The 22,432-nt window shown below is 35.6% G+C and overlaps 1 protein-coding gene across 1 annotated transcript in view; it reads right to left on the reverse strand.

Annotated features, from left to right (window-relative positions):
* Positions 1-22,432, reverse strand: part of CCDC178 (coiled-coil domain containing 178) — a 548,199-nt gene that overhangs the window by 411,702 nt on the left and 114,065 nt on the right. The window contains exons 5-8 of the mRNA XM_049901613.1: positions 22,307-22,329; positions 20,801-20,895; positions 18,009-18,209; positions 6,003-6,223 (exon numbers count right to left, since the gene is read on the reverse strand). Coding sequence (XP_049757570.1) covers positions 6,003-6,223; positions 18,009-18,209; positions 20,801-20,895; positions 22,307-22,329 — 540 coding nt within the window. The remainder of the gene's footprint in view (positions 1-6,002; positions 6,224-18,008; positions 18,210-20,800; positions 20,896-22,306; positions 22,330-22,432) is intronic.

The following is a 22,432-nucleotide window of genomic DNA, read 5'->3' on the forward strand; positions in this document are numbered from 1 at the left end:
GGGAATGCTTTCATTCTTTTACCATTGTGCATAGCTGTGGGTTTATTCATAAGTGCCCTCATCATGTAGAGGAAATTCCCTTCTATTCCCAGTTTATTGAGTGTTTATAATGAAAGGATGCTGAAGTAAGTTTTTTTTTTTTTTAAATTATTCTATTTTTATTGTTGTTGAGAATATACATAGCAGATCATACTCCAATTCAACAATTTCTGCATTTACAATTCAGTGACATTAATTACATTCTTTGAGCTGTTCAACTGTTCTCACTCTTCTTTTCCAAGTTGTTCTTCCCTGATTAACATAAACTCACTGTACTCTAAATTGCCTATCTAATCTTTCAACCTGCTGTTTTCAATTTGATCTCATATGCATAGATCTTAAAAGAGCTCAATGTTTAAGGCAAACATTCCTTACTAGTTTAAACTATTGTTTAGTTTTCAGAAGGCTTCAGGGGATATTTTTGGTTTAAGGTTTAAAGATTATCTCAGGGCAATAGTTTCAGAGGTTCACCCAGCCTCCATGGCCCAGAAAATCTGTATTCCATGAGAATTTGAATATTTTTCTGTATTTTTCTCCCTTTTGATCAGAATTCTTTTATAGAATCTTTGATCAAAACATTCAGTAATGGTACCAGGTACCATCTAGTTCTTCTCAACTCATGGCAAAGGGGATATCTGTTCATGGGGGCAATTAGCTTCACATTCAATTTCCTTTTCCTGTTTCTGATTCTCTTTCTTCCTCTGTTGCTCCAGACAAATAAAGACTAACTATTGTACCTTGGATGGCCACTTGCAAACTTTTAAGATGCCAGACACTATACAATTAACTAAGAGGTAAAACAGAAGCACTAAACACAATATTAGGCCAATTAACTGGGATGTCCGATGAAACCATGATTCTAAACCTCCAAACCAAGGAACCAAATTTCATGATGTACTGGATTGTACATAAGCAGCCTCAGCAGCTACTCTTTTTGTTGTAGTTGCTGGAAATACATCCATCACACAATTTTTGCCAGTTCAGCTTTTTACAGGTACACAACTTACTGACATCAATTACATTAATTGCCTGTGCAACCCTACCCTTAATGAATCCAATTTTGTCCACTATTGTAAACCAAAACTCAGTACTCCAAAGCAATAATTCCTCCCCACCTTTCTTTTGGAATTTACATGATAATGTGTTTTTATTTTTCCTTTTCTCTATTAATGTGGTGCCTTACACTGATTAATTTTCATATGTTGAAGTTCTCTTATATTCCTGGGATAAATTTCACTTGGTCATAATATATAATGATCTTAATGCTCTGCAGGATTCAGGTTGTTAATATTTTATTGGGATTTTTGCATCTCTATTCATAAAAGATATTGACCTAGAGATTTCTTTTCATGTGGTATCGTATCTTGCTTTGATATCAGGATGATCCTGGTCTCATAAAATGAGTAAGGAAGTGTCTCCTCCTCTTTGGTTTTTTGGAAAAGTTTGTGAAAGATTGGTGTTTATTCCTTTTTAAATGTTTGGTAGAATTCACCAGTGAAGCCAGCTGATCCTGGACTTATGACAGAAATACCACAGGTGGGTTAGTGATAACAAACAGAAATTTATTTTCTCACAGTTTAGGGGGCTTTGTTGTTGTTGTTAGGCACCATCGAATCTGTTTCAAGTCATAGCAACAAAATGTACAACAGAACAAAACACTGCCTGGTCCTGCACCATCCTCACAATTGTTGTTATCCTTGAGCCTATGGTTGCAGCCACTGTGTCAATTCATCTCATTGCGGGTCTCCTTCTATCTTGCTGACCCTCTACTTTACTAAGGATGATGTCCTTCAAGAGGGACTCATGCCTCCTTACAACACGTTCAAAATAAATAAGACAAAGTCTTGCCATCCTCATTTGTAAGGAGTATTCTGGCTGTACTGCTTCCAAGACAGATTTATTTGTTCTTCTGGCTGTCCATGTTATATTCAATATTCTTCACCAACACCATAATTCAACAACATCAATTCTTCTTCAGCTTCCTTATTCATTCTCCAGGTTTTGCATGCATATGAGGTGACTGAAAATAGCATGGCTTGGTTCAGGCACACCTTAGTCATCAAAGTAACAGCTTTTCAACACTTTAAAGAGGTATTTTGCAGCACTTTTGCTCAATGTAATACTTAGTTTGATTTCTTGACTGCTGCTTCCATGGGCGTCGACTGTGGATCCAAGTAAAATGAAATCCTTTATAACTTCAATATTTTCTCCATTTATCATCATGCTGTTTATTGGTTCAGTTGTGAGGATTTCTGTTGTGTTTATGTTGGGGTGTAATCCATACCGAAGGCTGTAATTCTTTGATCTTCATCAGTAAGTACTTCAAGTTCACTTAGCTTTCATCAAGCAAGGTTGTGTTATCCGCGTATTGCAGGTTGTTATTGAGTCTTCCTCCAATTCCAATTCTGATGCTGCATTCCTCTTCATATAGTACAGCTTCTTGAATTATTTGCTTGGCATACAGATTGAATAAGTATGGTGAAATGATACATTCATCATGCACATCTTTTCTGATTTTAAACCACGCAGTATCCCTTGTTCTGTTCAAACAGCTGCCTCTTTGTTTTTGACACATTCTGCATAAGCACAATTAAAACCAAAAACAAAACAAACAAACAAACAAACAAACCCATTGCCAATTACGACTATGACTCATAGGACAGAGCAGACCTGCCCCATAGAGTTTCCAAGGAGCATCTGGTGGATTTGAACTGCTGACCTTCTGGTTAGCAGCATGTAGCTCTTAGCCACTACACCACCAGGGTTTCCAAGTACAATTATGTGTTCTGGAATTCCCATTCTTCCCAATGTTATCCATAATTTCTTATGATTCACACAGTTGAATGTCTTTGCATAGTCAATAAAACACAGGTAAACATCTTTCTGGTATTCTCTGCTTTAAGCCAACATCCATCTGACATCAGCAATGATATCCCTTGTTCCATGTCCTCTTCTTAATCCAGCTTGAATTTCTGGCAGTTCTCTGTTGTTGTACTGCTGCAAACATTTTTGAATGATTGTCAGCAAAATTTTACTTGCATGTGATATTAATGTCATTGTTTGATAATTTCCACACTCTGTTGGACCACTTTTCTTTGGAATGGGCACAGATATGGATCTCTTTCCTTCAGCTGGCCAGGTAACTGTCTTCAAATTTCTAGGCATAGGTAAGTGAGCACTTCCAGTGCTGCATCCATTGGTTGAAACATCTCAACTGGTATTCCGTCAATTCCTGGATGGAATTTTCACCAATGCCTTCAGTGCAGCTTAGACTTATTCCTTCAGTACCATCAGTTCTTGATCATATGCTACTTCCTGAAATGGTTGAACATCAACCAATTCCTTTTGGTATAGTGACTCTATGTATTTCTTCCATCTTCTTTTGGTGCCTCCTGCGTCGTTCAATATTTCCCCCATGTTGTAGTTGTTGTTAGGTGCCATCAAGTCAGTTCCAACTCATAGTCACCCTGTGTATAACAAAACACTGCCCGGTCCTGTGCCATCTTCACAATTGTTATGCTTGAGCTCACTGGTGCAGCCACTGTGTCAATCTATCTCGTTGAGGGTCTTCCTCTTTTTTGCTGACTCTCACTTTACCAAATATAATGTCCTTCTCCAGGGACTGATCCCTCCTGATAATATGTCCAAAGTATGTGAGATGTAGCCTTGTCATCCTTGCTTCTAATGAACATTCTGACTGTACTTCTTTCAAGACAGATTTGTTCATTCTTTTGGCACTCCATGGTATGTTTAATATTCTTCGCCAACACCATAATTTAAAGGCATCAATTCTTCTTCATCCTTCCTTTTTCATTGTACAGCTTTCACATGCATATGAGGTGATTGAAAACGCGATGGCTTGGGTCAGGCACATTTTAGTCTTCAAGGTGACATCTTTGCTTTTCGATGCTTTAAAGAGGTCTTTTGCAGCAGATTTGCCCAATGCAATGCATTCTTTGATTTCTTGACTGTTGCTTCCATGGGTGTTGATTGTGGATCCAGGTAAAATGAAATCCTTGACAACTTCAATCTTTTCTCCATTTATAATGACGTTACTTACTGGTCCTGCTGTAAGGATTTTTGCTTTCTTTAAATTGAAGTGTAATCCATACTGAAGTCTGTAGTTTTTGCCCAGAGAATCTGTCAATATTGAAATTCATATCTTGAATGCTTTCTTCAGTTCTTTCAGCTTGAGAAGTGCCGAGTGTGTTCTCCCTTTTGGTTTTTTAACTCCAGATCTTTGCACGTTTCATTATAATGCTTTACTTCGTCTTCTCAAGCTGTTCTTTGAAATCTGTTCAGCTCTTTTACTTCATTATTTGTTCCATTCCCTTTAGCTGCTCTATGTTCAAGAGGAAGTTTCAGAGTCTCTTCTGACATACATTTTGGCCTTTTCTTCTCTTTTTAATGAACTTTTTCTTTCTTCATATATGATGTACTTGATGTCATCCCATAACTTATCTGGTCTTTGGACATTTAGTGTTCAATCGGTCAAATCTTTTCTTGAATTGGTCTCTAAATTCAGGTGGAATATTCTCAAGGTCATATTTTGGCTCTCATGGATTTACTCAAATTTTCTTCAGCTTCAACTTCAACTTGTATATGAGCAATTGATGGTCTGTTCCACAGTCAACCCCTGGCCTTTTCTGACTGATGATACTGAGCTTCTCATAGTCTCTTTCCACAGAGGTAGTCAACTTGATTCCTGTATATTCCATCCAGTGATGTTCATGTGAGTAGTAACCATTTATGTCACGGAAAAAATGTATTTGTAATGAATAAGTTGTTGGTCTTGCAAAATTCTATCATGAGATATCCATCATCGTTTCTATCACCAAGGCCATATTTTCCAACTACTGATCCTTCTTTGTTTCCAGCTTTCACATGCCAATCACCAGTAATTAGTAATGCATCTTGATTGTATGTTTGATCAATTGCAGACTGCAGAAGTTGGTAAAAAATCTTCAGTTTCTTCATCTTTGGCCTTAGTGGTTGGTCCATAAATTTGAATAATAATCCTATTAACTAGTCTTCCTTGCAGGCATATGGGTATTTTCCTACCACTGACAGAGTTGTACTTCAAGATAGCTCTTGAAATGTTCTTTTTGACTATGAAAGCTACACCATTCCTCTTCAATTTGTCTTTCCTGAAATAGTAGACCATATGATTGTCCGACTCAAAATGGCCAATACCAGTCCATTTCAGCTCACTAATGCCTAGGATATTGATTTTTATGCATTCTAAATTCAAAACACTGGCTCTAAGGGAAGGCTTTCTCTCTGTGTTGGCTAGGGGAACATCCTTTTCTCTTTTTAGCTTCTATTCCTGGGCTCCTTGGTGATCTTCATGTGACATGGCATGTAACTTCCCCTATCTCTGCTTGCTTCTCTGGGCCTATCTGCTATTTTTATACCTCAAACGTGATTGGCTTTAAAACACACTCTATACTGATATGGTCTCTTAACAAGGAAAACCCATTCCCAAATTAGATTATAACTACAGGTATAGGTGTTCAGGTTTATAACACACATTTTGGGGGGACACAATTCAATCCCTAACAGTAGGGTTGTTTTTATAATAATTCAATAACTTTACTTGTTATAGGTCTGTTCAGATTTGAGTAAGTCTAGGTAGTGTCTTTAGTTTTATAATTTCTCTGAGAAATAAATAGCAGGTCAATTTTTAACTTTTAAATATATAAAACAAATCAAACCAAACCCAGTGCCGTCGAGTCAATTCTGACTCATAGCGATCCTATAGGACAGAGTAGAACTGCCCCACAGATTTCCCAAGGAGAGCCTGGCAGATTTGAACTGCCGACCCTTTGGTTAGCAGCCATTGCACTTAACCACTACGCCACCAGGGTTTCTTTTAAATATATATTCACTTCTTATGATTGAAAGGTTTTTGCATAACTATGTAACACTCTGTGAAATGCATATCCATTTCTTTATTAATTTACCTCAAATTTTTTTAAATAACATTCCTTCAGAGCTTCAAGTTCCTGGTTCCGCTTTGAGTCCAGTAGAGGGCCATGCTCACTCATGTAGTCTATGTCTGCTTGAACCTTTGCATTAGCTTCTTCTAACTTTGCCTTTTGCTCTTCAAAACATTCTAGTTGATGAACTTTATCTGTAAGATGCCATCGTAATTCTATAATATCTCTCATATATGTCTCATGTTCTAGTAACATAATAATAAAAACAAAAGAATACCAGATTTTAAGGCATAATCATCCAGAAGGAAATGTTTACTTGATAATAACTAAATGAACTACTTTAGTTTCAGAAATAACTTTTCTATGGGTTTTACTAAATCTAAAATAGGAGTTACTTTAATATTGCACTGTAAAATATGTTGTTTTCTTCAATCATCATGAAAAAGATTAAAATACACATTTTAGAAGTTAACAGTTATTTTAGTATAAATCCTGTTTATTACAATCAATGTATATAAAACATTGCTACGTATACCCATTGCCTTTGAGTCCATTCTGACTCATGGTGGCCCCGTGCATTACAGAATAAAACTACTGCATAGGATTTTCTTGGCTGTAATCTTTACAGAAGTAAATCACCATGCTTTTCTTTTGTCGTGCCACTGGGTGGGTTTGAACCACCAACCATTAGGTTAATAGTGGAGCTCAAACTGTTTACACCACCCTGGGGCCTTGGGTTATGTATATCTACTCTATTCCATATAACTGCTCTGAAGTGAGAAAAATTGCAAGAGTACAGGCCTTCCAAAACCACTCAGGAGTAAAAAGATGAAATATGAGTTACAAATATCAAAATGGAAAAGACAAAAACGAGTATTTCCTAAAGAAACAGTTTTATATCAAAATACACAAAAGAACCAACTGAAAAATATTGCAAATGATAAGGTAGCTCATGCAAAATTCATAAACAAAATAAACATTTTTCTAGATAAATATGGAATATGCTGAGAACAGAATAATCTCACTCACAAAAGGAAAAATAAAATACAAAGTAAATGCATAAATCTGGTAATAAACCTAACTTGAACATGCAAGACCTATAGGAAGAAGACGAAAAAATGCTATCAAAGAACACAAAGTGGGTTTAGTAACTGTATAAAAATGGTTTTTTCTATATGAAAATATTTGAATTTTAAACATGGAAAAATTCCCTCAATTAATTTATAAATTTAATTAAATCCCAATCAATGGACCAACATAATTTCAGAGGGATAAATATGTTTTCTTATATTAATCAAGCTTTTATGGTTAAATCAACCTTGCATTCTAGAAATAAAACGAGGTTGGCTATGGCTATCATCCTTATAAATTTCTTGATGTGATTTTTCTAATGTTTTCACGTAGGAATTTTTTGTATTTATATTTACAACTTAGGTCTGTAATTTTCCATTATTTTGTACTGTCCTTGTCTAACTTTGGCTTATAGTAGCTTCATATACCATTTAGAGAGTTCTTTTTTATTTTTTTTCCTCTGGAAATTCGTGCAAGTTTAAAGTTGCAAATAAAGCCCTATTGCCCTAATATGTATTCGACCATTTATTTGGGGGAAAAAGATTTTTAGTTGAGTCAAACTCTTTCTTTTAAAGATCATATGAATATTTTAGTTAACTATTTATTCAATTTATTTTGTTTCTATGAATTTATCTACTTCATCAACGTTTCAATAACATTGTAAGGAATTTGTCCTAATGTCTTCATTATTATTAATCACTGCTATATCTGTATTTATATCCCATCTTCATTCCTAATCTGGTTTATTTACACATTCTCTCTGTGTTTTTTTATTAATCTTGTCATTGGTTTTTAATTATTCTCTTTTTAATGAGCCAGAATTTAGCTTTGCATCTCTCCCACATTACATATTTCTTCATTATTTTATCACATTGTTATTGCTTTTCTCCTTTTTTCTTCGTATGTATTTTCTTAAATTCTGAAGTCATATATTTAGATAATTATGAGTCTCTCTTTTTTCATGTAGCAAAAGCTATTGCTTTCTCTTTAAGGAACAGTTTAGCTTTTTCTCACACATACGAAGATAATTTTAGTGGTAATTTTTAAATAATAATTTTTTAATGTGTACAATAAGCACCATCACTTTATTACTTTATGTCTTCACTAATTAGTAACATTTTTGTTTAAAGAGTCAACTATCTTGTTAAATATCACCATTATAGCTCTATCAGCAATATATGCATTTTATCTTCTCAGTCTATACTCCATGTCTTTAAATTTTTTATTCATATTTTCCTTCTTTTTGTGTTGCTGGGATGCATTCCAGGTAATTTCCTTAAATTTTAAGTTAATATTTTCTTTTCTCTACTGAGTCTAAGAAATCATTTAACCAACATTGAGTTGTTCATTTCAAGTAGTACATTTATCATTTCTCATAGGTCTTTTTTTTTCTTTTTACCATTTTTGTTTTATTTAATTTTGCTTTCTTAAAAAAATTTATAATAATTTCTTAGTCCTTGCTTTTATTTCCAAGTCTCTCTTTTTATTTGTTGAAAGATGTAAGAATATCTACTTTATAATGTTAAGTGTAACTTAATATCTGAAAGCTTTAGTAAGATTCTGTTGTCTCTACTGATCCCACTCACTGAAACTGGATCTTTGTGTGTTTTAATAGATTTGATATCAAGCTACTCTTTTTCTTGAAATTTTATCCAAGGGAATTCCTTAGTGCCTACATTAAAGTTTTGGTTTTCCAGAGAAAATTTTCCTCTGCTGTTGCCAGAAGCCTGCCTTTACATACTATCAACCCATGAAACATTTCAATGACATTCTCCACCTCACAATTTCAGACCACACAGGCAGCAGAAATTTGAGTCACAGGTCCATTTTATATCAGTTCATTAAGAATGCTCAGAGAACACTGCTTTGTTGTTGCTGTTGTTATTGTTACTGCTTGTTTGTTTTTCCCTCCACTGACAAAATGAAGCAAGAATATTTCTTCGTTGTTCAATCTGAGGGATCAGTTTATTTATCACTCCCTCTTATGCTGAGGGTATATTCTCAGCTTTATGTGATGGGTTTGTAATTTGACTTGTTACTTTTGGTGAGTCTTAGTCTTTTTGTCTCTAGTCACCTGTACCCAAGAGATGTACTAAATGGTGACCCAAGAACATCAAGGTTTGGGGAATTGATTCAAGGTTAAATGTGACATTGATGCCTCCTTATCGTCAAAAATTACTATTTCAAAACTGGAATATTGACCTCTTTGCATTTACTTTCTTGACAGACTGTTGGGGTATTTTTTTTTTTTAAATGAAAATGTATGATCAAAACCTGACACAGGTTGAAAAACAAACTTTGATATAATTGATTCCTTAATTGAAATCATAGTTGGAGATGTCAATACTCCCCTTTCAGCAATTGAAAGAACAAATACAAAATCATATATAGAGGACTTGAACAGCACTACCAGCCAATTTGACCTAACTAATATTCATAGAACACCCCACCCAAAGCAGAACACATATGATTTTCAAACACACACAAAACATTCCCCAGGATAAAAGATATGCTAGGCATTTTTAAAAGTCTAAATAGAGACTTCTGGCCAACATGGTGCCATAGACAGAAGCACCACACCATCCTTCCACAGTGAAGACCCAAAAAACTAAGTAAAACAGAGACAAACGTCATTCCTGGAATCTGAAGTGTCAAATGAAGAGATAAAGAACTCAGCCAAGCACCAAATGAAATAAGAAACTGACAGAGGACAGAAAGTGAGAAGAAGAGATACATGCTGAAGGCCCCATCAGGTAATGCAGCATGGATCCACCATCTTGGACTCCTGTCAGGGATCGGCAGACAGGGAGCACGGGAAAGCAGCTTCATGGAACTCCCAGCAGAAGACAGAGCACCTGGTAACCAGCAATACATGCTTTCCTACCCCCCATCCTCTCCTCACTGCTCTACCTCTGACCTTGCCGGCTGGCTGCAGTGGTTTGGCCAACCAGGAAGTGCAGTGTCCATGCCACCTGGATTCTCCCCACCCACATTGGAGATTGGACAGGAAGTGTGAGAAAGAAGGTTCACGAAGTTCCCAGCAGGAGACAGAGCACCTGGTAACGCGCAATATACGCTTTCCTAACTCCTCTTCCCCCTCCTTCGGCCTCCTCTGCTTCCCGCCAGCTGCAGTCTCTTGATTGGGAGGCAACCGCTTTGGCCTCAGGCTGCTTGGATTCGTCCTGCCCACACTGGCCAGGCTCCTGAGCTGGTGTTGGTTCTTTCTGTCTCTTTTGGTTTCTTCTGTCCCTCCTACCACCTCCCCCTTCTTTCTCTGGAACACCTGGCTCCGTGTGCCATCTTTGCTTCTTCTTGAAAGGCTGTGAAGCCAAGCCCAACTGGGGAACCACTCCCCTGACCTGTGACACCATGCTGGTAGGAGCCCTGGGGCTTTTTTTTTTTTTTTCCCTTGTTTTGCTTTGTTCTGTTTTGTTTTGCTTTGTTTGTTTTCTTTTTCTTTTTGCAGCTTGGGAGCGCCTTCTATCCAGCTGCACTGCACAGCTTAGTCCACTCCCCCAATCTGCTCCGCGGGTAGGTGGGATCCCTGGGAGCATTTCTTTCCTTTTTTTTCCCCTCTTTCTCTCTCTCTCTTTTTTTTTCTCTTTTCTTTTTCCCTTTCTGTCTTTCTCCATTTCTCAGTTCTCATCTCTCAACACTTATCTTCTTGTCTTGTCTCCTGAATACCTGGTGCTGTGTGACATCTATACCTCCTCTAGCCAGGCTATACTGTGCAGCCTGGGAGCCACTTCCCCAGTCTTAGCAGCCCCACTGGTGGGACTCTGGGACTCCTGGGGGTTTTTCTTTTCTTTTGTTCTTTTCCAAATTCTTACCTAGTTACTTTTTCTTTCTTTTTCCCTTTTTCTTTCTTTCTCTTTTTTTTCCTTTTTGCTTTTCTCCATTTCTCAGTTTTTTATCTATCCACTCTGATGGCAAGGTCCTTTAGCACTCTTTTTTTCTTTATTAGTTTGCTTGTTTGTTTTTGACTCCTGTTTCTCTCTCCTCTCTCTCCTCTTTCTTATACCCCTATTAGCTCCACACATCACAACCTCCCCCCTCTTTCTTGCCTACCTGCAATGTGCACTGAGCATCATACCTCTGGGCAGCACAGGCACAGCCTACTGGAACCTGCCCAGCACTGATTCCTGGCCTGTCCTTTTGGCCTTACTACGTGCCACAAATAACCCATCTCGGCCCCTTCCCTTCAGCTGGATCTGCCCTGCTGCACCATAGCAGTCTGGCCCTGCCCATTGGACAAGGAGGTGAAAAGCACCATGACTAGAGACGTGCAAACAACAAAGAACACACAGCCTGCCTGCTCAGACATAACCAAAAAAAAAAAAAAAAGCAGGATGAAACAAACAAATCTGCAGTCAAGAAATGAAGAAAATAGAAGTCTAAGTCATTTTAATATAATTGAAACCATTCAAAGAATATATTCATAGCCCACAATATATAATTAGAAAGGAATAACAGAAAGAAATGTGTGAAAATCCCAAAATACTTGCAGATTAAACAGAAACTTCAAAATGAACAACAGGTCAACAAGAAATCACAAGGAAACTGGAGAATATTTTGTACTAAATAAGAATGAACTTACTACGTATAAAAATTTATGAAACGCAACTACTGCAGTTCTTAGAGTTCATAGTCTTTAAATGTCTATTGCAGTGGTTAAGAGCTATGGCTGATAACCAAAAGGTTGGCAGTTTGAATCCACCAGCCACTCCTTGGAAATCTCATGTTGCTGTTCTACTCTGTCCTATACTGTCTCTATAAATAGGAATCGATGTGACAGCAATGGGTTTGGTTTTTGGTATACTAGAAAAGAAGGAAGATATCAAGTAAATAATATAATCTTACACTTCATGGGACTAGGCATAGAAGGTTAAATTTTTACCAAATCAAGCAGAACAAAGAAAATCAGGAAAGAATGGTATTAAAGCAGAAAAACAATAGAGACAATCAATACAAGTAAAAGTTGACTCTTTGAGAAGTTCAAATAAACTGACAAACCTTTAACTAGACTGACCAAGAATAAAAGAGAAATCACAAATTACCAGTCAGGGATGAAAAAGGTGCCATCACTACTGCCACTAAAAAAAAAAAAATTTTTTTTTTTTTTTTACTGCCCCTACAGAAATTAAAATAATTAAAAGGGAATACTTATGTCAATAAACTAGATAGCAAAAAATTAATTGGACAAACTCCTAGGAAGATACAATTATCAAAACTGAAGCAAGAAATAGAAAGTCAGAATAGACTTAAAACAAGTTAAAAAATTAAATTTGTTAATAAAAATTTGCTCATAGTTTTGAACTTCAACAGCTTGGATAGAAAACTTAATAGTTGGTCCCTGGGTAGAAAAAAAAATAACTACACAGGAAAAAAAAAAAACAAACCCTCAAACTTAAAACTTATGAAGACTTAGAGATCAAAACTCAAGCTAAAACATTAATATAATAATTGATCTATAACCACTCAAAATCTTAGGATCCTAATAGAGAACAAAAGGCAATCAAAGGCTCAGTGGACTCATATATTAAAAAATCACAGATGAATAAGAGATCATGATAAAATAGTAGACTCTATACTAAAAACAACTCAGTATCCGGGAGAGTCAGCAAAAGCAAGATGTGACAGATCAGATTACTGCTCACTACCTTCCCTCTTAGGACAGAGATACTGCCTAGTCATGTGTATTCTTGGTTGGTCATATTACTTATTTTGGCCAAAGGTTGTGGGAAGAAGTGAAAATGTACCAGTTTCAAGCCATCACCTTGAGAGGCATCCTATGTTTTCTATTCACCATATGTACTCCTGGAATTTGCCAAAAGAAAAGTGTGACTCTGGGAAACTGCTAACCAAGGAGGTTAAGAGAAATACAAAGCAGAACACCACACACAGCATTGAGCCAAGCCCACTGGATTTGAATCACCCCATGAGTGGGAGAAAAAAAAGAGCTTATTATTGTAAGTCACTGAGTTCCATGGTGATATGTTATAAAGTATCATTGCAACAATAGCTGACTAATTCACAAGACAAAAAAACAAACAAAAAAATTAAAAGATATAGCATCCTACTTAAGTACTGAGCTATTCCTCCATAGTAGATGTACTTTGGTGACCATTTATATAGAACACAATTATCTAATGATACCAAAAACCAAACCAAACCTAGTGCCGTAGAGTCAATTCCAACTTATAGCGACCCTACAGGATAGAGTGGAACTGCCCCATAGAGTTTCCAAGGAGCGCCTGGTAGATTTGAACTGCTGACCCTTTGATTAGCAGCCATAGCACTTAACCACTATGCCACCAGGGTTTCCCATCTAATGATACTTTAGATAAATATTCTGTCCTTTTGAAAGGTCAACCCCAAAACTCTCTCTAAGACTTCCTTTTACCAATCTCTCCAAGTTCCTGATCTACCATGCAATTAGAACGCACTGACAATTACTGAAGAATGGAATGCAAAAGTTGGAAACAAAGAAGAAGGATAGGTAGTTAGAAAGTATGGCCTTGGTGATAGAAATGATGCCAGAGATTGCATGATAGAATTTTGCAAGACCAACAACTTCTTCATCGCAAATACCTTTTTTCAGCAACATAAATGGCGATTATATATGTGGACCTTACCGGATGGAATACACAGTAATCAAATCGACTACATGTGTGGGAAAGGACCATGGGAAAGCTCCATATCATCAGTCAGAACAAGGCCAGGAGCCAGTTGTAGAACAGACCATCAATTGCTCATATGCAACGAAACTAAAGAAAATTAGAGCAAGTCAATAAGAGCCAAATTACAACCTTCAGTAAATCCCACCCGAATTTAGAGATCATCTCAAGAATAGATTTGACACATCAAATACCAATGACTGAAGACTAAATGTGTTGTGGAATGACGTCAAAGACATTATACATGAAAAAGCAAGAGGTCATTAAAAAGACAGGAAAGAAAGGAAAGACCAAAATGGATGTCAGAAGAGACTCTGAAACTTGCTCTTGAACGTCGAGTAGCTAAAGCGAAAGGAAGAAATGATGAAATAAAAGAGCTGAACAGAAGATTTCAAAGAGGGGTTCGAGAAGACAAAGTATTATAATGATATGTGCAAAGATCTGTAGGTGGAAAACCAAAAGGGTAGAACACTCCGCATTTCTCAAGCTGAAAGAACTGAAGAAAAAAATTCAAGACTTGAGTTGCAATATTGAAGGATTCTATTTTTTTTTTTTTATGGGGAAAACATTAAACAACTCAGGACGCATCAAAAGAAGATGGAAAGAATACACAGAGTCACTGTACCAAAAAGAATTGGTCGACTTTCAACTATTTTAGGAAGTACCATATAAGCAGGAACCAACAGTAGTGAAGGAAGAAGTCCTAGCTGCATTGAAGGCACTGGCGAAAAACAAGGCTCCAGGAATTGACAGAATACCAACTGAGATGTTTCAACAAAGGAATGCAGTGATGAAGTACTCACTCATCTATGCCAAGAAATTTGGAAGACAGCTACCTGGCCAACTGACTGGAAGAGATCTATATTTAGGGCTATTCCCGAGAAAGCTGATCCCACCGAATATGGAAATTATCAAACAATATCATTAATATCACATGGAAGTAAAATTTAAGGGCCGATCATTCAAAAGCGGCTGCAGCAGTATATCTTCAGGGACCTGCCAGAAATTCAGGCTGGACTCAGAAGAGGGCATGAAACCAGGGATATCATTGCTGATGTCAGATGGATCCTGGCTGAAAGCAGAGAATACCAGAAGGATGTTTACCTGTGTTTTATTGACTATGCTAAGGCATTTGACTGTATGGATCAAAACAAACTATGGATAACATTGCAAAGAATAGGAATTCCAGAACACTTAATTGTGCTCCTGAGGAGCCTGTTCATAGATCAAGAGGCAGTGGTTCGAAAAGAATAAATGGATACTGCATCGTTTAAAGTCAGGAAAGGTGTGTGTCAAGGTTGTATCCTTTCACCATATCTATTCAGTCTGTATGCTGAGCAAATAATCTGAGAATCTAGACTATATGAAGAAGAACAGGGCATCAGAATTTGAGGAAGACTCATTAACAACCTGCCATGTGCAGATGACACAACCTTGGTTGCCGAAAGTGAAGAGGACTTGAAGCACTTACGGATGACGATCAAAGACTATAGGTTTCAGTATGGATTATAGTTCAACATAAAGAAAACAAAAATTCTCACAACTGCATCAATAAGCAACATCATGATAAACAGAGAAAAGATTGAAGTTGTCGAGGATTTCATTGTACTTGGATTCACAATCAACACCCATGGAAGCAGCAGTCAAGAAATCAAAAGACATTGCATTCGGCAAATCTGCTGCAAAGGACCTCTTTAAAGTGTTGAAAAGCAAAGATGTCACCTTGAAGACTAAGGGGTGACTGACCCAAGCCATGGTGTTTTCAATTGCCTCCTATGCATGTGAAAGCTGGATGATGAATAAGGAAGACTGAAGAAGAACTGACATCTTTGAATTGTGGTGCTGGCAAAGAATATTGAATATATCATGGATTGCCAAAAGAACAAACAAATCTGTCTTGGAAGAATGGTCCTTAGAAGCAAGGATGGCAACACTGCGTCTCACATGCTTTGGTCTTGTTTTAGAAGGGATCAGTCCCTGGAGAAGGATATCATGCTTGGTAAAGTAGAGGGTCAGCAGAAAAGAGGAAGACCCTCAATGAGATGGATTGACATGGTGGCTGCAACAATGGGCTTAAGCATAACAATGATTGTGATGATAGTGCATCATTATTGTACACAGGGTCGCTATGAGTCGGAACGGACTCGATAGCACCTAACAACAACAACAACAACAAGATGCCAAGGGCTGTCATATTCATGAGAAAGTGTGGTCAGCTTACGGAGGCCAGGTAGAGAGAGGGGGCCAGGAGTGTAATATTCCAACCTCACTCTTCTCCATGACTCCCTCTCCCCATGACCCCTTGACAGGTGAATACCACTGGTTCAACTCAGCAGGAAGAAAGAGTGGAAAAGATGCAGCCTATTATAAATCAGTGTCCTGGGCCACAAAACAGGGAACCCAAGGGGAGTAAATGGATCTGGAGGAGTAAGCAGAAGATATCTAGAAAAGAAGTAAATTTCTTTAGATTCCTTAACTTAATGAAATGTGATCTAAGTCTACAGCACACATCATACTTAATGTAAAGCTGCTAAGGAGTTTAGAAGTTCTTCCCATCATGTATCCTAGAGACTTAGAGAATCTAAAACCTATGAAAATATATCTTTCTATACTTTGTAAACCAATTTATAAAATTTATAGATTACATCCAAAATATTATAAAGTTGGCACATTCCTGAAAGCATATTATCTTTCATGAATGTGTTATGAATAAAAGGCACTGAAGAAATACATAGTAATAATGAACACAAGTTTCAATACATGTGTTAGCTACTTAAATAGAATAAGGCAAAGTGACACAAATTTCTTTTTTTAAAATAGATCTGAAACAATACTGAATAAAAGGCAACTCATACCATAAATGATCACCAATGACGAGGATTTATTCCATCACTTAAAGGGCATTTATTAGGTACACATATATCTCAATTTAATTTTATTTCAGTAATTCCTTAGGTAGAGCTCCTTTCGGCCCAAAATTACAGTATCTAAATATTCTTAGAAAGGATATATGAAGTTTTACACAAATTGATGAACAAAAATTTAAACAAAACAAACCTTAAACTTTGAGTTCTCTAATACTAATAAGGCAATGTCTCCAAAACAATTAGGAAAAATGGCAGATGACTCCCTGTGGATGTGATTATGAGTTAGATAGAAATGTCAAGAATCGGTTGGGATCCAGAAGTTTCCAGGATGCCTATTCTAATCCTACTATAGCCTCAGTTGTCTCTAAAACCTCAATATATATGTATGTATAGAATTTATGAAATTATCTATGCTTTTTTTAATTTATTAATATTAATGTAAAGCACTATTCAAAAATAGAATGAAAAAAAGAATGAAATTTTAAAATATAAATAAAACTTTTGATATTTTCTTACAATTTCCTAGAATGTGTACACCTCACTTTGGGACTACAGTTTTAGAACATCATATAACATAAAAAAGGGGTTTATGGGTTCAGAACGTTTGACACATAATTTAGATTTAATGACTATTGTCCCAGAGTAATAATTAATTACTTTTTCTTTTCAAAGGTGTCTTGATTTAAATGATACATTATATGGGAACCCTAATATAATCCAGTAAAGAAGCATGTGAACCCTGAATTAGAAATTTTATGCTCCGAAAGGGTAAAAACCTTTCAGCCTCAAGCAGACTCAGGTAATCAGGCTTGTTTTGTAAGGCACTATGTTTGGAGAATAAAAAATTCAGTGCCTTCAGATGGCTTAATAGATCACAACAGGTCCCTCACTCTGAGGTCTAAAAGACTGTTTCCTTCTTAAACATATGTTACCTGCAGGACTCTTTGAAATAGTTTAGGTTTCAGGCCATGCTAGAAGTTGCCGAGGCAAATTTGCTGTTCAATTTTCACAAGCAGATGCACGAAATTCCTAAGTTAACACTTAGAGCTGTTGCGTTTTCTTAGATTTAAAGATGTGGCTAATGAAACCAACTGGCAATAAATTTAAGTTTCTAATAGCTCAGATATTACAGCCATTATACAAAACATGTGCCAAGTGTTTGCATGCCAAAAAATCCATGTAATTTCCAACAAAGCCAGGATGCCAGCAGGTCCAGGTTTACACAGCACGGTCCCAGTTTATCTGTTATGAGCCCAGAATTATTACCGGTGTCTCCCAAACATGCCCGGGCTTGGATGTTAAATAATATGGTCCCCCTAAACAGAACAGAAGTGGTATTGTATTCAGGGGTGCAATTGGTTATCCATGCTTCTCCAATCCATTAGGAAGCAAATATGAAAAACCCTTATTGTTACCTTTCTGCACAGCGGAGGGGAGTTCTTGAAGTCTCCAGATTGACCAAGAATCAATTTTCATCTTGATCTTTTTCCTTCTCAATTTTTGTTGTCTTAAAGCCTCTTCAGCTTCTGCACGGTCGGTTTCTAGGCTTTTAATGAGATGGATGGCTTCTGACAGCAATGTTCCCATTTCCTGCTTTATTTCTGGACATTTTTCATCTTAAAATAGGAATATGTATTCACATTTGTTAGTGACTCAGCCTATAATCTGGGTGGTGGGAACATGGGTGTTAGTTGTACCACTAGTCTTTTAAATATTTCTATATTTAATATTAAATATTGGGTAAATATAAATGCATTTCTATCAGCCCAATATTTAATAAGAGAATTTTAGAAAAGAGAATCAGCCTTTTAAAGACAGTTTTATTATAATACAATCATAACATTGATTATAACCTTTGAAGGCATATTTCTAAATGAGTATTTTATAAAATAATTAGAATAGCTAAATATAAACCTATGCCTTCATTAAAAAAAAAAAAAACCCACTGCTGTCAAGTCAATTCTGACTCATAGCAACCCTATAAGACAGAGTAGAACTGCCCCATAGAGTTTCCAAGGAGTGCCTGGTGGATTTGAACTGCATACCTTCATAAATAATATTATTTCATATCAAGGAAAAAAAAAATGTCCTGTTCACAAGCTGAATTATTGAGTTTTATTTTTAAATAGTACCTGTGTTTCCTTCCATTATATGAGAAAAGTAAATCATAATGATCACATCAACTAAATATTGAAAATTTTCAGACTGTTCCTAGAAATAAGACTTTATATTCTTCAGTCTTATCAGATAATAACTTCTCTACTTAGCTTTGCCAGGAATTCGTCATTTCCAAATTCTATTTATTTGTTTGTAATACAAATTAACTCTTTTAATGAGCTTCAGTTGTGATTCCTGGTTTACAGCTCTGGAATGATACGGTTTCATGTTAACAAAAATTTTAATGTGGGTATTCTTTCATCTATTTATGCAAGAAATGCATATAGAGTTTATTATGTTCTAGAAAATGTGCTCAGTCTTGGAGGTAGATCAGTAAGCAAGAAAGATATGGGTCTCACCCTTGTGAGATTTATGCCTATTGCCAGTGTCTTTGCCAAAAATGACGTGACAAGAATACATAAACAAAAAATGTCAGGTAAGGCAAGACCCTCAGAGAACTGAACCCAGTGCCTTCGAGTCAATTCGATTCCGACTCATAGCGACTGGAGAAAAAAATAGTAAAACTGTATCAAGAATAAAGACAACTAATAAACTTTTTGCATTTGTTTTGGTTTTAGACGATAAAGACAATGGCGTTCTGCTAGAAAGGAGCATTACATAATGATGGCAGGATAGCTATAGGGACAAGCTCAGAGGCCACAGCCTCCACTTCTAATCCAGTGAGCTTGTCAAAGAAATTCAGCATGCTGACTGCAAAGAATTCTTGCGAAACAAATTTCCCCATTTTAATGCATGGAAATTATCTTTCTGTGGACTGCTCCTTTATTTGGTCTCTTCAAGTCTACTGTCTTCTTTTGTCACATTCTACCACACGCTGGACACTTTACGTTGTTAATTATTTGTTTTTATACATCCTCTAATAACATTCTGGAATAAATGTAGGTATGAATAACTTGTGGTGACTCTAAAACATTCCATTTAACATCTCTTTCAAGTTGTTTTGTTGGTGTGTTTTTCGTTGTTTTTTAGACTACCACATGGATTAGCTCCACTATTTGAGCTACTGAGTGAGCAGCTGCCTGCAATTTTTTAAACATAAGTGTTTAATTACAATATATTCCCCTCATCCTGCTATATCCTGTGTTTTTGACCCAAATGTGCATGCTTATAATCATAATTTCAGTTAGTTTTTTACTGTTAGCTCATCAAGATTATTTTGAACTGTGCGACTATCCATATATTAACTTCTTGTCTCAGCATTTATCATGTAAAAACTTAATAAGTAATAACCGAGGTTTTCATTTCCCTTATAGACATAAATATGAAAAAGGGAAACAGTAACAACTGAGCCTGCTATAAATGACGGCTTTGAATAACAAAATAACATTTTTTCCTTCAAAAGAAATCCCTCATTTTTGAGATACCTTTCTCTAAAATTGTTTACCAAAACTTTTTTGTGACAGTACCACTGAGGGGATAAGAGCTGTTTAATATAATCCAAAGAATATATTCAAATACATAGATGTAATGCTAACACACATACAACACCAGTAAGTAAAGTATTTTACATTTTGTAAGTTGTGACAATAATACGACAACTTATATATAAACTAGCATTTTGATGTGCAGTATGGCAGCCACAAGCCACACGTGACTATATTTAAATTTAAGTTCATTAAAGTTAAATAAAACTTAAAAATTCAGTTCCTTAGTCTCATTAACCAACATTTCACATGTTCAACAGCTGTGTGTGCTAATAGCTTCTCTGTTGAGACTGTCTAAATATAGGCCATTTCAATTATCACAGAAATTTGGACTGGAGAGAACTGAACTAGATCTGATATATAATACCATTAATAGATACTTGTTGAATGAATGTTTAATAAATTATATAGGGGCTTGTTTCTCTATTATACACTCAGAAGAATGGTAAACATTATAAACATGGTTATAGTAAAGATTAGAAATACATTCAATGAAAAACCACTGATCTTTTAAATACTGTTATATTTATGTCTAATTTATTTATGTGTAATTATTTATATATAATGTATTTATGTTCCTCAGTAAATGTGAGGAACAACTTTACCTCCTTCTTCTGTTTTGATCTTTTGCTCTGGGGCAGCAACACTTCTTGTACTCCAATCTTCTTCCGTCATTCCTTTTATGGAAGAAGCTATACTCCTATATAATGTGAAAGAAGCAATCAATTGGTAAGGGAGGGCTGTACTAAAAATTAATAAAACAAATTTTAGGTGATGTTCTTATACTGAATTTTAAATATTTATGGTGACACTGTAAACATTAGTCCTCCACATAGGAGATTAGTATAGTGATGTTTTAATAGGTAATGAATGGGCTTTACACTTAATGGTAAATTCATATTAACTTAAATTTTATTACAAATGACCTGAAAATTTGAAGAGATAATAAAGCAGTATTTTTTTTCCTTACTTTTTTAAAAAGAAATTGGTCTTTCCCAGGATGAGTGTTGCTGTCAGAAAGAGGATATTTCTGGAGAACAATGTGGATGACACATTTCTCTGATTTCAGGTTAACAGGGTCCGAGGAACCCATATAAATTACAAGGAGTAAAAATACCATTTCAGATTTGATGCTGGTTTTCAATAACTGTTTAGAAAATATCCAAATTAAACTGTTATTTCCTTTCAGAAGTTCCTCTCTAGCTGAAGTTTTATATGCTGAGTAATGAAATATTTCTTATTATTATTATCTCTCTGGTCCTATTCTAGAATCCCAGACTAACCTTCACAGTATTTGAAAGCAGGTACTTTTCTTTTAATTAGATACAAGTATCAACAACAAACCAGAGTTTATTTTTTTAATTTTTATAAAACCATTATACCTTATTTATTAAATGTGTATTGCAAATTTAAGAAAATTGTATGCATACCAAAAATAAAAAGAACATAAAATTGTCCATACTCATTTACTCTTTCCATAGATACTATAGAACATGATCTTCTAGTGGTATTTTTTTGTAAAATTAAAGCCATAATATTTTGCATCCTGCTTTAGTCACATAATATTACTTTCTGTGTATTTGATTCTGGGTGTATTTGATTACCATTAAATATTTTCAATGGCTACATAGTATTTGATCTTACTGGTGTTCCACTATTTATTTAGGAAAGCTTTGTTATTCTTAAGTAAGGAAAAGAGTCATTATATTTTCTTCCTAAAGTTTTAATTTTCATTTTGAAAACATTTTTCGTTGAATAATATGATGTAATGTTTCCTGTTTGTTTGCTGTTTTAAAAAAAGAGTTAAATATCATTCCAGCATGATTCACTTATTAAATAATTCTTTCCCCATTGACTTGTAATGCAAATTACATGATATACTAAATTACTTAATTAGGTCTGTATTTGTGTTTTCTCTTCTGAGATCTACTCACTTAGTTCTTGAACCAGAATAATTCTCTTATATTTTTAAAGACAATTTTAATATTTGATGTAGAAAATCCTACTTTCAGTCTAATGTTCCTTTTAAAAGGAAAACTATGTTCTAGAGAAGACTATCAATAACTTCAACATGAAAAACAAACAATAAAAGAAGCAGGAAAGGTCCTTACCATTCTTCATGAGCCGTTTCAAACTGTCAAAATAAAATGTTTCAGTACAAATCAGTTTATAAGCACCACAAAAAACAACAGGTAAACTTGATTTACGCATAAACTCACTGACAATATCGGCAATAG

This window comes from Elephas maximus, chromosome 11, assembly GCF_024166365.1.
Source record: "Elephas maximus indicus isolate mEleMax1 chromosome 11, mEleMax1 primary haplotype, whole genome shotgun sequence".
NCBI classification, from domain to species: domain Eukaryota; kingdom Metazoa; phylum Chordata; class Mammalia; order Proboscidea; family Elephantidae; genus Elephas; species Elephas maximus.